The 15,850-nt window shown below is 48.3% G+C and overlaps 1 protein-coding gene across 19 annotated transcripts in view; it reads left to right on the top strand.

Annotated features, from left to right (window-relative positions):
• NINL (ninein like) overlaps positions 1 to 15,850 on the top strand; it is a 134,682-nt gene that overhangs the window by 87,913 nt on the left and 30,919 nt on the right. For 18 of the 19 annotated variants that reach the window (XR_011430643.1, XR_011430647.1, XR_011430648.1 and 15 more), the window contains 3 exons: positions 4,129 to 4,258; positions 7,160 to 7,269; positions 8,252 to 8,598. Coding sequence is in view for 11 of the 19 variants with exons in the window: in XM_070246988.1 (XP_070103089.1) it covers positions 4,129 to 4,258; positions 7,160 to 7,269; positions 8,252 to 8,598 (587 nt within the window). In the remaining 8 variants the exon portion in view is untranslated. The remainder of the gene's footprint in view (positions 1 to 4,128; positions 4,259 to 7,159; positions 7,270 to 8,251; positions 8,599 to 15,850) is intronic. The other variant, XM_070246992.1, reaches the window with a different exon arrangement.

Below are 15,850 nucleotides of genomic sequence, written 5' to 3'. Positions count from 1 at the left end.
ACTTGGAACACAGCATGGGTGGTGCTTGTTCTGATAGTCTGGTCAAAGTGTTGCCTAATTACCCCACTGTGTAATTACTGACTCTTTTTTTCCCCTCCCATGCAACTAATGAGCAGTGAGTGGGGAAACACTTACAGGCCGTGGAAATATCCTGATTTAGTATCCATTGATGATTCTTGCCCACTCCCGTCTTTACTTGATGGTTGCAAAATGATGATTTTCCAACTCCAGCACTCACTCTACTCTATCAGTTGCCTCTTAGCATTCTACTATAAGCCAGAGAAGTCTTCTATCTGTCTTTCCATTCATCTATCCATCTATCTATTATCTATCTGTTATTAGCATGGACTCATGAATTCCCCCTTTTCCCCAATAGTTTGTAATTGATTACTGTGTCTAATTGTTTTGGTGCTCAGTTGTGCAAGATTTGGCCAGTGGGAGATTCTTCCATCTGGCTGCCAGTCTTTGTGACATATCAGTGTCATGTTTTGTTTTGCTGAGTACTTCCATACTTTCGAGCATGATATGCTCCACGCTCACCTTGTGCTTTACCTGCACTTGCCCTGGATCAGCCATTTCTCCAAGGAGTCCTGGTTTCTTTAAGGGAATGGTTTTAGAGACCAAGCTCTGGGTACTTGGCGCTCATTGCTACTGGGGGGTTGCTGCCTCTTGCCTGAGGACATTTTTATAGCCAGTCTCCAGAGGTAGTGATGACCTTGAACCCTCCCCACTGTGCATCACCCAATCTTTCCAAAGTCACTGCTTGGCATTTCCCTGTACTTTGTAACCAGGATATTTGTTAACAAGGAAACCATGCTTTCTCTTGTTGCCAAATTCCCTTCCTATTTAACTATCATTTTAGCTTTTTTCTCTTTGTTTCAACTGTCAGTCTCAGTTTTCTTGGCAAGTCTGCCTTTGGTAAAGTGTGGTGTAAAATGTTAACTGGATCCTCCCTAGAGATTCTCTGTGGTTTCATGTTTTTACTGTTGCCTTGGGTGGACACCATAAAAGAGTAGTAACATGTCCTTGGTCAGAAACCCCAAATGCAGATTTTCCCTTTCAGCGTTTCCACACTGCTGTGGACTGAATGCTTGTGTTCCCCCAGAATTCACGTGTTGAAATCCTAGCACCCAATGTGGTGGTGTTAGGAGGTAGGGCCTTTGGGAGGTGATTAGGTCATGAGGGTGGAGCCCTCAGGAATGGGATTTCCCTTATGAAAGAGACCCCACAGAGTTCCCTTGCCCCTTCTGCCATGTGAGGACACCGGAAAATATGGCATCTGTGAACTGGGACGCTCTCACCAGACACTGAGTCTGTCAGCGCCTTGATCATGGACATCCAGCCTTCAGAACTATGGGAACTGACATTTCTGTTCTTTATAAGCCACCCAGTCTGTCGTATTTTTGTTATGGCCCCCTGAATGGGCTGAGACAATCTCCAGCCCCTAAGAGCCGTCCCCGCCATTGCTGTCTCTGGACGGGTCTTCAGTCTCTCTTGCACGGGCGCTTACTCAGCTTGCCATGTCATCCCAGCCAGCCCGCAGGCACAGCCTTCTGCTCAGATGCTGTCCAGTGCTGCCATTGAAATCTCGCCCTCCCCTCCTTTCCTTCATGAGCTTGCTTCTCCCATAAGGAGGAGAGAAGAAGAGCCTCCACAGGTCAGAGTCCTCCAACCCTTAGTGCTGCCGAATGTGAGTCACGGACTTGTTGCCTTTCCTGGCTGGTGCAGTAGCATCCCATAACCACCCTTGGCATCCCCAAGCGCCCAAATAAGTGTGCAGTCCACATGAAAACAGGCAGGCAGGCTGGCCCCCAGCCCCACCAGACAGCCCCATGTGGACAGGCAGCCTGGCCCCCAGCGCCACCAGACGCCCCCGTGTGGACAGGCAGCCTGGCCCCCAGCCCCACCAGACGCCCCCGTATGGACAGGCAGCCTGGCCCCCAGCCCCACCAGATGCCCCGTGTGGACAGGCTGGGTCACTGTGGGCACCCGGGATGGCACATGTTGCCATCTTCAGTTAGAACTGGCTGCACTCCCTTGTGTGTCTTGAGAGCAGAGAAGTCTGTGCCCAGCAGAGCATCCAAGAGAAGCCATTTTCTGGCACTGCTGAATTTGCAGTTCGTGTGTATGCTCTCAAAATACCCCATTTGGGGTAGCAGAATCACAGAGAGGGCAGGGCTTTGGATAGAAATGATTCTGTGGATGTTACCTTCTGTCAGCACTGTCCAGTAAAAATAATATGTCACGCATGTGGCACACAAATTAGCTTTTCTAGTAGGCACATTAAAAATGTAAAAAGGAGCAGCCCCTGGTGTAGCGGTTAAGTCTGGTGTGCTCCACTTCAGCAGCCCGTGTTGGCGGGTTTCTGGCTTTGGATGCCAGGCACTGACCTAAACCACTCCTCAAGCCACACCATGGTGGTGACCTGCATACAAAGTAGAGGAAGACTGGCACCGATGTTGGCTACTCAGGGTGAATCTTCCTCAAGCAAAAAAAAGGAGGATTGGCAACAGATGTTAGCTCAGGGCTAATCTTCCTCACTAAAAAAAGAAAAATGTGAAAAGAAGTAGGTGACATTAATTTTAGCAACATTTAATTCTGTATATCCACAACATTATCATTTCAACACATAATCAATTTAAATAAATTCTTAATGAGATATTTTGTATCCGTTTTTGGAGTAAGTCTTTGAAGTCTGGTGTAGATTTTATGCTATACCACGTCTCAATTCAGACTGACCTCACCTGAGGTCAGCAGCCTGGGCAGTGAGCGCGGCTGTGCTGGCATGAAAGCAGCAGAGAAGCAGTGCGTGCAGGTGGGCAGGGACTGGCGTGCTCCACAGGTGGCCCGCGGCTCTTGCCTTCTGGCCCTGCCCTTGCCCAGGAGTTCCTGAGTGAGGCATGGCGATCTCCGTGAGTCTGCGCTGCTTAGTGATCTGCTGGCCCCGCCCCTTCTCCCACAGGGCCTAGGGCGGCCGATGAGACGCGGCTCCCCAAGGAAAGATGTGGTCACCGGCCAGGCGCTGCCTCCAGGAACAGTTTGGGGAAGATGAGGTTCATTCAGTGAGAGCTTACTACAGAGGAATAGTATTCAAAGCTCAGAGAGGGAACTGGAGCCTCCTGGGTGTGCCGCGGGCTGGGGGCCCGAGTCCTGTCTGTGTGGCTGTGGCTGCTTGGGGTTCCTGCAGAGTGAGTGCCCAGAAGAAGACTGGGAAGCAGCCACGCCTGGAAGATGTGGCACTCTTCTGCCGTCCTCAGGGTCAGGCAGTCACAGCCTTGCCTGGGTTCAGGGGGTGGAGGACATGACCTGCAGTCGTGAATGGACGTGGCAACGTGCACGAGCATGTGGGCTAGTTGTGGGCTGGTCAGGACAGGGGGCTGTAAAGTCCACTGGTTCTCGCTCTTTAAAAACCAGGCGACCAGGTCTGCTTCTTAAGGTTTCACTCAAGTGTGGACAAAGTTACGCTTGTTGCAAATGCAGACCCTTTCTCTTATGCTGCCGCTCCTCCCCCAGAGGGCCCCCTCCCCTCACGGGTGCCCTGACACCATACTTGTGTCCCTCTCCCCTCACATGTGCCCCCACCCCATCCCCGTGTCCCCCACCCCCTCTCCAGTGCGGTCCTCTTTCCTGTGTGCACATGCTCTCCACTTCGGTAGTTAAGAGCTGCGGAGCCCTTGCGGATTCCACAGTGGCTGAGGAGGGAATCCAGGTCCCATCCCAGAACTGGTCCCAGGAGATTGCTGCCTCACACCCACGTCGCAGCATCACTTTGGCTTTAAACAAAGCACCTGTAGCTTCAGATGTTGATGATCTCTGTATTTGCTATGTTTCTCCTCAATTTCCACTTCACTCTTTTTTCTGAGCTCCTCCTGTGTAGCCAGTGATGGGAGGGTGGTCCAGGGTATGAGAGAGTCAGGAAATGGCCCTGCTCTTGTCTCGCTCACCTGTGGTTGGGAGCCTAGGAGGCAGCGTAAGTGTCACGTGCTCTAAATCAGGCCCTGACACCTGCCCACCCAGCAGCAGGCTTCACCTGAGGGGCACTCCCTGGGCAGCCTGTCTCGGCGCCACGCTGTTCTTCAGGCCAGCTGGCTGCAGTGGCTGGAGGAGATGTCTGGCTCTGCCCCCCAGGACCTGCAGGACCGCAACGACGAGCTGCAGGCTGCACTGGAAGGCCTGCGGACACAGCTGCCCCCAAGTCGGCACAGCCAGACCCATGCACTGCCAGACAGACCGCTGCTCCCTGGACACAGCGCATCAGGTGGGAGCCTGGCCCTGGGACGTGGCCCATCACACTCCTGCTGGGTGGTGGGGGTGGGGCTGGTGGCGATGGGTGTCTCCCTGTGCCTGCTGCATGGACTTTCCCTGGCTCCAGGGAGCTCGGCAGCAGGTGGGCCAGCTGCACAGCACATCAGGGCTCAGCCGGGCCTCCAGGTGGTTACAAGCCCCTCAGACCAGCATGTGTGAGGGAAGTGCCTTGTAACCAGAGGCCAGGGGCTTAGCCCACACGCAGAGCTTCAAGGGAAGTGGAGAGTGAGGGTTTTACCATTTGGGTAGGGATGGTGAAGGTTATGATGGCCTTGCTGTTACCTCAGGGCAGGCATATCCAAAGTGCCACTCCTGTGTTGGGAGGAGGATCCAGGGAGATGCCCTAGGGGTGAGCAGTCAGCATGGGCTGGACACACACATGACACACAGACAGTCATCTAGAGAAGAGAGGAGAGGGGAGGCTGGGAGTGAGCAGGGATGGTCTCCCAGCCCACTCGCAGTGCGAGGTCTGGCCTAGGCTGGTCTTGGGTCCGACAGTTCTTACAAAGGGAAGGGGCTAAATCGTGTGAAATGCATCAGGGACTCCCAGTATAGAGGCCTCGTGGGGAGCAAAGCTGAGAGGGCTTGATGTTTATTGCCCCTGGGTGACGTGGAAGACATTGCCCTCCAGGTCAGAGGTTGGTAGGGCAGTGGCACTGGGAGGAGTCCCTCCACCTGCATGCAGAGCTGATGCTGAAGGTGTAACCCAAGGAAGTCCAGGGCCTCGTGCTTCCTAACTCAGCCTGTGGGGTTTGGGATGAACTCTAAGCGCCGAGAGGCCCCGAGGCCCTGTGTTTAAGTGTTCTTGTCTCCTTCTAGAGACCAGAGTGGAGGCTTCAGGTGCCACAGCTGTCCTTGAGGTTCCTGTGGTCCTTTTGGAGGATGGGGTGGGTGTGGCTGGTTGCTGTCCCTCCTGGCAGTTGTGCAAGGTGGGCCCCATGCGGGTTCACATCATGCGTGTGGCTCCAAGCCCTCTGCTGCCGGCAGGGGGCCGTGGGGACCACCAGGACTGCCCCAGCCCCAGCAGTGTGACTGCCTCCGTGGATCACAACGTCGTGGTAGCCACAGCCCCTCAGAATATCTCGCTCCCATCTGTAACCCTGGGAGCACTCGGAGTTCCATATTGTCCTAAAGCTACTTACTTTCTAAAACAGGAAAAATGTAATACTTGAGAGAACCAACATGGGAACCTCCAAGGGAACCAAATAAGGTTTTCTGTGCATGTGGCCCAGCTCACTTGGCCCCTGAATGAACCTTGTCACTGTGGCTTCTTCAGTGGAGACTGATGCCTCCTGAGATGCACAGCCCTGATGCCCTCATCTAGGCGGCGTTGGGATGCAGCCAACACATCAGAAGTTGCCAGATTCCCAGAGGAGGTGCACAGCCTGGCCACAGGGGAGGGGTGACTGTTACCTTCCTTTGTCACTAGAGGAGGCTGAGCTGTACAGGATGTGTGACCCTTGTCAAGAGCCACTGACTCGTAACCCAGGGAGCAGTGGAGCTTGGGCCCTGTACCCCGGGCTTGCCCTGTCGAGAAGGCCTTGGGCGGTGGCCCTGGAAGGCAGCCCCAAGTTTCCTATTGTCACTGATAAAACCAAAGAAATCTTTTCTCTTCCCCTCTGCCCCCTTCATCTGACTGCAGAGGTTCCATGCACCCCTTCAAATGAGGAGGGGTCTGTCTGCTACCCGAGGGGACAGTCACAACAGCAGAGTTGTGGTGGAGGGCCCATGTGGATTGTGGCTGCCAAGCCGTCAGGGAGCTGTAACTCGAATCCAGCTGCAGCCACTCCTGAAGGGCACCCAGTCACCTGGCCCCATTCGGCCAGACCCGAGTGGCAGCTTCCAGTTGCCAGGGCAACGAGATGCCTTCTTTCCTGAGGTGCTTATCCTAAGTTCTCTTGGCCCAGTGTCCCTGAGTCTTCACTTTTTTTCATGGAAAATAATTTGGGAAATGGAAGGAGATGGTGAGAGTTCGAGGATGTGTCCTTGCCTCACACTTTCTTGGCCCCTGGACCAGCACAGATGAAACCCTGGCAGTGGCCAGAACCCACATTCTGAGTCAACCCTTTGGTGTGCCGCCAAGACACACATTGGGATTCCTGGCACCCGGCAGGGCTGGCAGTGTTTGAGGGTGCACAGGCTCCTTGTTGACACGAGCTGCCCAGATGTCTGATGTCGTCAGTGAGGAGCATCTTCAGGAACAAGGGGTTGCTCGTGTCCCCCTTCCTGTGATCTGCCAGAGCCTTCACTCCATGAGTGTTTAGTGTGTGTGATTTATTCATTGAAACCCCACATTATCTGTATGATATAACAACAAGTAATAAAGGGCCTCCAAGGAAAGGAGGAAGCTGGAACAAAAAGAATGCAGAAATAAGCCTTGTACAACCTTGTCGTAAAGCTCTGATGGCCGAGAGGTGTCTGTGCTGCGGGTCACACTTTTTCCTCAGTCTTCCCAGTTCTAGCATCGTCAGGGAGCAGAATTTGGGTGCAATAAATATACCACGTATGACAGCTTTTAGGGAATTAAAGGGCCTGAGAAATCTTGCAGGCAGCCTCCTAGTTACATCTTTGAGTAATCTGTGTTCTGGCAAAGACTTGAAATGCTAATTTCTAAGAGTTCCAACTTTGAGAACATGCCATACAGACTATTTGGGGAAACCTGTGAGGGTCGCCCCTTCCCCGACCCTGTGTTCCTCTTGCAGAAGGCGCCTGTGGAGGTGGTGCTTTGTTGGAGGTGGGGTGGGGGAAAGCTGGGGAGAACCCTCAGTGCGTCCAAATGTCAGAGTGGAGGGTTGGGAACAGACTCCGTGGCGTCCTCTGCAGGACACGAACGGAAAGATCCTCTTGTTTGCAGGTGTCGCCTCCCTGGCGGGTGACCCCGTTCCAGTGAGTATACAAACAGAGCTGATGGTGGAGCAGGTGAAGGAACGTTACCAAGACCTCAAGATCCAGCTGGAGACCAAGGTCAGGGGCAGCCAGGGAGCCCGGGGAGACGGGAGCTTCCTGCTGGAAAGCTGCTCTCAGCAGTGCTGACGTGTCCCGTGCACGCGCCTGCCCTGGCATCCCCTGCCCCATAGTAAGCCTGATCGGGGAGGAAAGTTTGTAGGGAAATGTGAATACAATGGACGTTCTGCCTCATGCCCTCTTTGGAAGGAGGCTCAACGTGAGGACTAACTAATAATGGGAAGGGAACGGGGTTATGCGTATCTGGAGTGTCACAAGGGTCGCGCTGAGGCCCGACCTCCCAGCTCACCCAGCTGTGGGTGCATCACAGCTCCCGGCTTTGTTCTAAGCTGCAGTGACCCTGGGATTCGCCTCTGGCGGGGTGCTCCCTGGCTTCATGGCCAGGACCACCCTGGCCGAGTCTGTCTTCTTGGATGAACTGTCTGCTGCTGTTATTAGATTGTGGTGGGTTTTGTTAAAGGACAGCGTCCACGATTGTCAGGTGTCAGATTCTTTGGAATAAGTAGCAGCAAGGTGGGGCCGCCTCTGTCCTGTAGTCATGCCCATGAGCTCCCCAATGCATCAGCAAGAAGCTCCTGCTGTCACCTTGCCCGCTGGGGCCTCCAGGGGGTTCAAAGCCACCTGCGGGTCTCCTGAAACCTCCCCAGTTCTCTCAGTGGGGTCACACCCTCTGCCTTCATCGTGCTGTCTGGCCAGGCCCTGGCCCAGTTGGGCCCCAGTCTCCTTTCCCCACCTGCTGGACCTGCCTCCCAGGGCTGTTGGAAAGTTACGGTGGGTAACAAGCACAAGGCCGCCCTGGGCCCTTGGAAGCCTTGGCCGTTGTTAGCGTGTCTGTCCACTTTCCCAGGCCCTTGCGCCTCGTCGGATCAGGCTACCCGCTCTTTGGATGTCACGCATGGCACCCTCGTGGTTCTGCATTGCGTTGTCAGGTAAGTCATTTCGGGGACCTCTTGATTCATGTTGCTCGTGTTTCTCTTCTCAGGTAAATTGCTATGAAAGGGAAATTGAGGTGATGAGAAGGGACTTTGCGAAGGAGAGAAAGGAGATGGAGCAGGCTTTCAAGCTTCAGGTCAGTGTGCTGGAGGACCAGAAAGCGGACCTGGAGACGCTCCATGTGACGTCTCAGGAGATCATCCTAGGCCTACAGGAACAGCTCCGGACCGCAGCCCACGGCCTGGGACTGGAGAGGAAGCTTGAGCTGGAGAGGGTAGAGATGGAGAGGCGCTGTGCACAGGCACTCTCTGGGCTGGCACGGCGGCTGGCCCAGGAGAAGGACCAGCTGGAGGAGGCACTGCGCCAGAGGCATCAGAATGACCTGCAGCACATCAGGTCCGGGCACCTCATCCTTCTTGGATTTCACGTCTAGGGTTTCTTGTCAAGACCCAAAATTTGAAATGGAATTTAGGCAAACTGCTCAGAATCACAATACCTGTAAGCTTGGTGGTTTTTCTCAGGGCAGCTGGTTGAGCACCGAAAGAACAGGTCATCGTATAAGGATTTTTACTTTAAATTGAAAGTATGTATTAACTAGAGCTTAGGCTGTGAAGCAGTTTGCTTTGTAGGTTTTTAACTCTGTTTTTTACCTTCTGCTTCAGACTCATCTGGTGACAAAGGGCAATGTGTTCCTCATTTAATATCTCATTCTGATTTTCTAGGCCATGTGTTGTAGCACATGGGGAGATGGATGAAAGGTCTAAAAGCCCTAAAACAATGGGAAAGACAATTAATTTGAGTTAGCGAGGTTCTTAAAAAGGCTGAAATGTATGAGCAAAGGAGAAAAAGACTTATTAGGAAAACCAGAATATAGTATTTTGTGTCCAACAGTGTCATAATTACATGAGAAATACTCACGTGCCCATTCTATGTCGAATGGCTCTGACTTAGTAAGTAGTTATTGCAGGTGTGATGCTGGTCAGCCAGCCCCTTCCTGTCTCTTGGGGGGTCTTGGACCCCCTCAAACTCAGAGAGGATGGCCACACCCAGCACACGGTGGCCCAGGGCTCACAGCTGAGGGCCCACCCCTGCACAGCTGCGCTCCTCATGAAGGGGCACTGTGTTGGGGCTGGTTGGGTTCCGGTGTTGGAGCCAAGTAGATGTGGCCTCAGTTACCACACTGATAGCAGGACGTCATGTTGAGGTCATGCCCTCTGACCCAGGTGAGGCGGGCTTTCCTCTTCCTTGGCTCGAGGTTTGGGGGCAACCTGAGCAAATAGGATGTGATGAGAGAGAACCAGACCTCCATCCAGATGACACTGGCAGAGGCCCAGGCCCTTGGGAGCTCATGGGAACTTACTGTCACTCTCCTAGAGGGTAGATAAAAAGTCATTTTTAAGTCCTATGCTTTGCCTGAGCTTTAAGTTATTTTCTCTTTTAAACCCAAGAGCTGTGTGATACGATACTTGACCAAAGCACCCTCCAGACCCCCACATGGCAGCAGAGGGGCAGGTGCAGGGTGACCATCTTGCCTGGAGGAGCTGTCCTGTTGCTCGTGATCCCTCCTCAGCCTGGAGGTTGAGCCGCATCTGGCCACATTTTTCTTGCTCAGGCTGGCGCTGGCCAGGAGCAGAGGACGGGCGCATCCCAGGCTTGTTCACTCACCCCGCCCTCACCTTGGCCACGACTCCATTCTCCTGGGGCTGCTAAGATCCCAGTCCCAGCAACTTAGGAGATTTTTTTTTTTTTTTGAGTTAATGATAGGTTACAGTCTTGTGAAATTTCAGTTGTACATTATTGTCGGTCAGTCGTGTTATAGGTGCACCCCTTCACCCTTTGTGCCCACCCCCCACCCCACCTTTCCCCTGGTAGCCACTAATCTGTTCTCTTGTCTACATGTTTAAATTCCTTATATGAGTGGAGTCATACAGAGATTGTCCTTCTCTAATTGGCTTATTTCACTTAACATAATTCCCTGAAGGTCCATCCATGTTGTTGCAAATGGGACAAATTTGTTGTTTTACGGCTGAGTGGTATTCCATTGTGTAGATACACCACATTTTCTTTATCCAATCATCTGTTGATGGGCACTTAGGTTGCTTCCAGATCTTGGCGATTGTAAATAATGCTGCAATGAACATTGGGGTGCATAGGACTTTTGGAATCGCTGACTTCAAGCTCTTTGGATAGATGCCCAGCAGTGGGATGGCTGGGTCGTATGGTAGTTCTATTTTTAATTTTTTGAGGAATCTCCGTACTGTTTTCCATAGTGGCTGCACCAGTTTGCATTCCCACCAGCAGGGTTTGAGGGTTCCTTTTTCTCCACAACCTCTCCAACATTTGTTACTATTAGTTTTAGATATTTTTGTCATTCTAATGGGTGTAAAGTGATATCTTAGTGTAGTTTTGATTTGCATTTCCCTGATGATCAGCGATGATGAACATCTTTTCACGGGCCTACTGGCCATCCGTATATCTTCTTGGGAGAAACGTCTGTTCATGTCTCCAGCCCATTTTTTAATCGGGTTGTTTGATTTTTTTGTTGTTGAGTTGTGTGAGTTCTTTATATATTATGGATATTAAGCCTTTGTCAGATATATGACTTGCAAATATTTTTTCCCAGTTAGTGGGTTGTTTTTTCATTACAATCCTGTTTTCATTTGCCTTGAAGAAGCTCTTTAGTCTGATGAAGTCCCGTTTGTTTATTCTTTCTATTGTTTCCCTTCTCTGGGAAAACATGGTGTCCGAAAAGATGCTTTTAATACTGATGTCAAAGAGTGTATTGCCTACATTTTCTTCTAGAAGCCTTATGGTTTCAGGTCTCACCTTTAGGTCTTTGATCCATTTTGAGTTTATTTTGGTGAATGGTGAGAAAGAATGGTCAATTTTCATTCTTTTACATGTGGCTTTCCAGTTTTCCCAGCACCATTTGTTGAAAAGACTTTCTTTTCTCCATTGTATGCCCTGGGCTCCTTTGTCAAAGATTAGCTGTCTGTAGATGTGTGGTTTTATTTCTGGGCCTTCAATTCTGTTCCATTGATCTGTGCACCTGTTTTTGTACCAGTACCATGCTGTTTTGATTACTGTAGCTTTGTAGTATGTTTTGAAGTCAGGGATTGTGATGCCTCCCGTTTTGTTCTTTTTTCTCAGGATTGCTGTAGCAATTCGGGGTCTTTTGTTGCCCTGTATGAATCTTAGGATTCTTTGTTCTAATTCTGTAAAGAATGTCATTGGGATTCTAATTGGGATGTTGTTGAATCTGTAGATTGCTTTAGGTAGAACGGACATTTTAACTATGTTTATTCTTCCAATCCATGTACATGGAATGTCTTTCCATCTCCTTATGTCGTCATCCAATTCTCTCAGAAAGGCCTTGTAATTTTCATTATATAGGTCCTTCACTTCCTTAGTTAAATTTACCCTGAGGTATTTTATTCTTTTTGTAGTCATTGTGAATGGTATTGTGTGCTTCAGTTCTTTTTCTGTTAGTTCGTTATTAGAATATAGAAATGCTACTGATTTATGTAAATTGATTTTATACCCTGCAACTTTGCTGTAGTTATTGATTACTTGTAAGAGTTTTCCAATGGATTCTTTGGGGTTTTCTATATATAAGATCATGTCGTCTGCAAACAGCGAGAGTTTCACTTCTTCCCTCCCTATTTGGATTCCTTTTATTCCTTTTTCTTGCCTAATTGCTCTGGCCAGGACCTCCAGCACTATGTTAAATAGGAGTGGTGAAGGAGGGCATCCTTGTCTCGTTCCTGATTTCAGGGGGATGGTGCTCAGTTTTTGCCCGTTGAGTATGATGTTGGCTGTGGGTTTGTCACATATGGCCTTTATTATGTTGAGGTAGTTCCCTTACTATCCCCATCTTGGTCAGAGTTTTTATCATAAAAGGCTATTGGATCTTGTCAAATGCCTTCTCTGCATCTATTGAGATGATCATGTGGTTTTTATTCCTCAGTTTGTTGATGTGGTGTATCACGTTGATTGATTTGCAGATGTTGAACCATCCCTGTGTCCCTGGTATGAATCCCACTTGATCACAATGTGTGATCCTTTTGATGAATTGCTGAATTCTGGTTGCCAGAATTTTGTTTAGAATTTTTGCATTGATGTTCATCGGCGATATTGGCCTGTAGTTCTCTTTTTTCGTGGTGTCCTTGTCAGGTTTTGGTATCAGCGTGATGTTGGCCTCATAGAATGTGTTAGGAAGTGTTCCATCCTCCCTAATTTTTTAGAATAGCTTGAAAATGATAGGTGTTAAATCCTCTCTGAAAGTTTGGTAGAAGTCCCCAGGAAAGCCATGTGGTCCTGGGGTTTTATTCTTTGGGATGCTTTTGATGGCTGTTTCAATCTCTTTCTTTGTGATTGGTCTGTACAAATTGTTTGCTTCTTCTTGAGTGAGCTTTGGGAGATTGTCGGAGTCCAAGAATTTATCCATTTCCTCTAGGTTATCCATTCTGTTAGCATAGAGTTTTTCGTAGTATTCTCTTATAATCTGTTGTATTTCTTCAGAGTCTGTTGTTATTTCTCCTCTTTCATTTCTGATTTTGTTTATTTGAGCTTTCTCTCTTTTTCTCTTTGTAAGTCTGGCTAGGGGTTTGTCAATTTTATTTGTCTTCTCAAAGAACCAGCTCTTTGTTTCATTGATCCTTTCTACCGCCTTTTTCGTTTCAACAGTATTTATTTCTGCTCTGATTTTTATTATTTCTCTCTTTCTGCTGACTTTGGGCTTTATTTGTTCTTCTTTCTCTAATCCGGTTAGCTGTAGTTTAAGATTCCTTATTTGGGATTTTTCTTGTTTGTTAAGATGTGTCTGTATTGCGATGAATTTCCCTCTTAATACAGCTTTTGCTGTATCCCATATGAATTGATATGGCATGTTATCATTTTCATTTGTCTCCAGGTATTTTTTTTATTTCTTCTTTAATTTCTTCAACGATGCATTGCTTGTTCAGTAGCGTATTGTTTAGTCTCCACATCCTTGTTCCTTTCTCAGCTTTTTTCTTGTAACTAATTTCTAGCCTTATAGCATTATGATTGGAGAAGATGCTTGTTATTATTTCAATTTTTTTTAATTTGTAGAGGCTTGCCTTGTTTCCCAACATATGGTCTATCCTTGAGAATGTTCCATGTGCACTTGAGAAGAATGTGTGTTCTGCTGGTTTTGGATGAAGTGTTCTATATATATGTCTAGTAAGTCCAATTGTTTTAGTTTTTCATTCAGCTCCAGTGTTTCCTTGCTTTTCTGTCTGGATGATCTGTCCATTGATGTGAGTGGGGTGTTGAGGTCCCCTACTATTATTGTGTTGTTTTTAACATCTTCCTTTAATTCTGTTAATAGTTGCTTTATGAACGTTGGTGCTTCTGTGTTGGGTGGGTAGATATTTATAAGCATTATTTATTCTTGATGAAGTGTCCCTTTGATCATTATATATTGCCTCTCTGTGTCTCTCTTTACCTGCCTTATTTTGAAATCCGTTTTGTCTGATATAAGTACTGCAACACTTGCTCTCTTTTGCTTTCTGTTAGCTTGAAGTATTGTCCTCCACCCCTTCACTCTGAACCTGTTTTTGTCTTTGGGGCTGAGGTGTGTTTCCTGGGGCAACATATTGTTGGATCTTGTTCTTTAATCCATTTTGCCACTCTGTGTCTTTTTATTGGACAGTTCAATCCGTTTACATTGAGAGTGATTATTGATACATGTGGGCTTAATGCTGTCATTCTGTCACTCGTTATCTGGTTTTCCTGTTACCTTTGTTTCTCGTCCTATGTGTTTTAGCCTACCCATTGACTTCTGCAACTTCTTATGCTGGGTTTCTTAGATTTTTTCCTTATTTATGTTTTGTGGCTCTCTTCTGTTTTTTAGTTTAGTGGCTACCCTGAAATTTGTATTTAGAGTCTCGTGTATAATATAGTCTATTCTCTGGTGGTCTCTTACTTACTTGGTCTAGACTGATTTAGTCCCTTTGCTCTTCCACTCCTAAATTATTATTTTCATCTCTTGTTCCAACTTGTGTTATGAGTTTGTAGTCAGAGTGATAAGATCGTCTTTACTTTGGTGGTTTCCTTACCTTTATCCTAATGCTATAGTTGAATATTTGCTATCCTGTTCTGGTTCTATTTATCTGTCTCCCTACTCTGTGGTTTGTGACCCCTTTCTCCCTTTTTTTCTTTTTTCAAGTATGAGAGCCTTCTTGAGGATTTCTTGTAGTGGAGGACTTTTGGTTACAAATTCCCTCAACTTTTGATATTTTTGCTGGATAGAGTATTCTTGGATAGAGATTTTTATCCTTTAAAGTTTTGAATATGTCACTCCATTCTCTCCCAGCTTGTAAGGTTTCTGTAGAGAAGTCTGCTGAAAGTCTGATGGGGGTTCCTTTGTAGGTTATTTTCTTCTGTCTTGCTGCCCTGAGTATTCTTTCTTTGTCATTCATTTTTGCCATTTTTACTACTATGTGCCTTGCAGTAGGTCTTTTTACATTGACAAATCTAGGAGATCTGAAAGCTTCCTCCACACACATTTCTCTCTCAATCCCTAGATTTGGGAAGTTCTCTTCTATAATTTCCTTAAGCACACTTTCTGCTCCATTTTCCTTTTCCACGTTCTCAGGAATTCCTGTGATCCTTATGTTCTTACTCCTCATTGAATCTGCTATCTCTCGGAGATTTTCCTCATTTTTTTAAATTCTTAGTTGTCTTTCTTCCTTTGTCTGGACCATTCAGCCTGTCTATCTTTGATTATGTTAATTTTCTCCTCTATGGTGTCTACACGGGCATTCAGGGAATCCGTATTCTGTTTTATCTGATCCATCATATTTTTCATCTCTACTATTTCTGTTTGATTCTTCTTTATAATTTCAATCTCTTTTGTGAAGTAACTCCAGAACTTGTTGACTCTTTTCTCTGTCTTTCCCTCTGCCTCATTGAGTTTTTTGATGATAGCTACTCTGAACTCATTTTCACTTAGTTTACCTATTTCCAAGTCCTCAGGACTTAGTTCTGTGTTTTTATTGTCTTCCTTCTGGTCTGGAGCTTTTATAAATTGCTGGATGGTAGAGGAGTGGTTTTTGCGCATGATGCTATTATTTGATTGCAGTTACAACCTGTCGCCACTAGATGGGGGTCGAGAGCCTAGCATTCTGTGCTCTCTGCCTTCAGGTAAGATGGCAGTGCTCAGCGGGGTTTGCAGGGAGGAAGGGCACTTTCTCTTGCGTGCCCATCTGGATTCCGATCAGCTGTGTTCTCTGGTCTCCTGGGGCCCTGGCTTGATGGGGCCCCTGCGCATGGAAGCTTTCCCCCGTCAGCGAGTTTCCACTGCACTGGCGGCAGGAGTCCTGGACGATCTCCGGACGCACGGCCCCTCCCCCCGCTCCTTCCCGCACCCGTGGCAGCGATCCCAGTCTCTAGGGGAGGGAGTGAAGTTCTCTCCTACCCCGTTCCAGCTCCTCCAAGGCCTGCTGCAGGGTCTCCGTCCTCCGTGGTTTTGTTTTTGTAGTTCTCTGATGGTCTGGCATTAGGATTATTGGCTGAAATTCAGTTTTTCCAATCCTTTGTTGTAGATTGGAGGGGAGAGAGTCCCAGTTCAGCTCACCCCACCATTTTGCTCCCAGATACTTATTCTTCAATTTAGGAGATTTTT

The sequence above is a fragment of the Equus caballus genome, chromosome 22, assembly GCF_041296265.1.
Source record: "Equus caballus isolate H_3958 breed thoroughbred chromosome 22, TB-T2T, whole genome shotgun sequence".
Lineage (NCBI taxonomy): Eukaryota > Metazoa > Chordata > Mammalia > Perissodactyla > Equidae > Equus > Equus caballus.
Note: the sequence above shows the minus strand (reverse complement) of the source record. Positions and strands in the feature narration are given on the sequence as shown.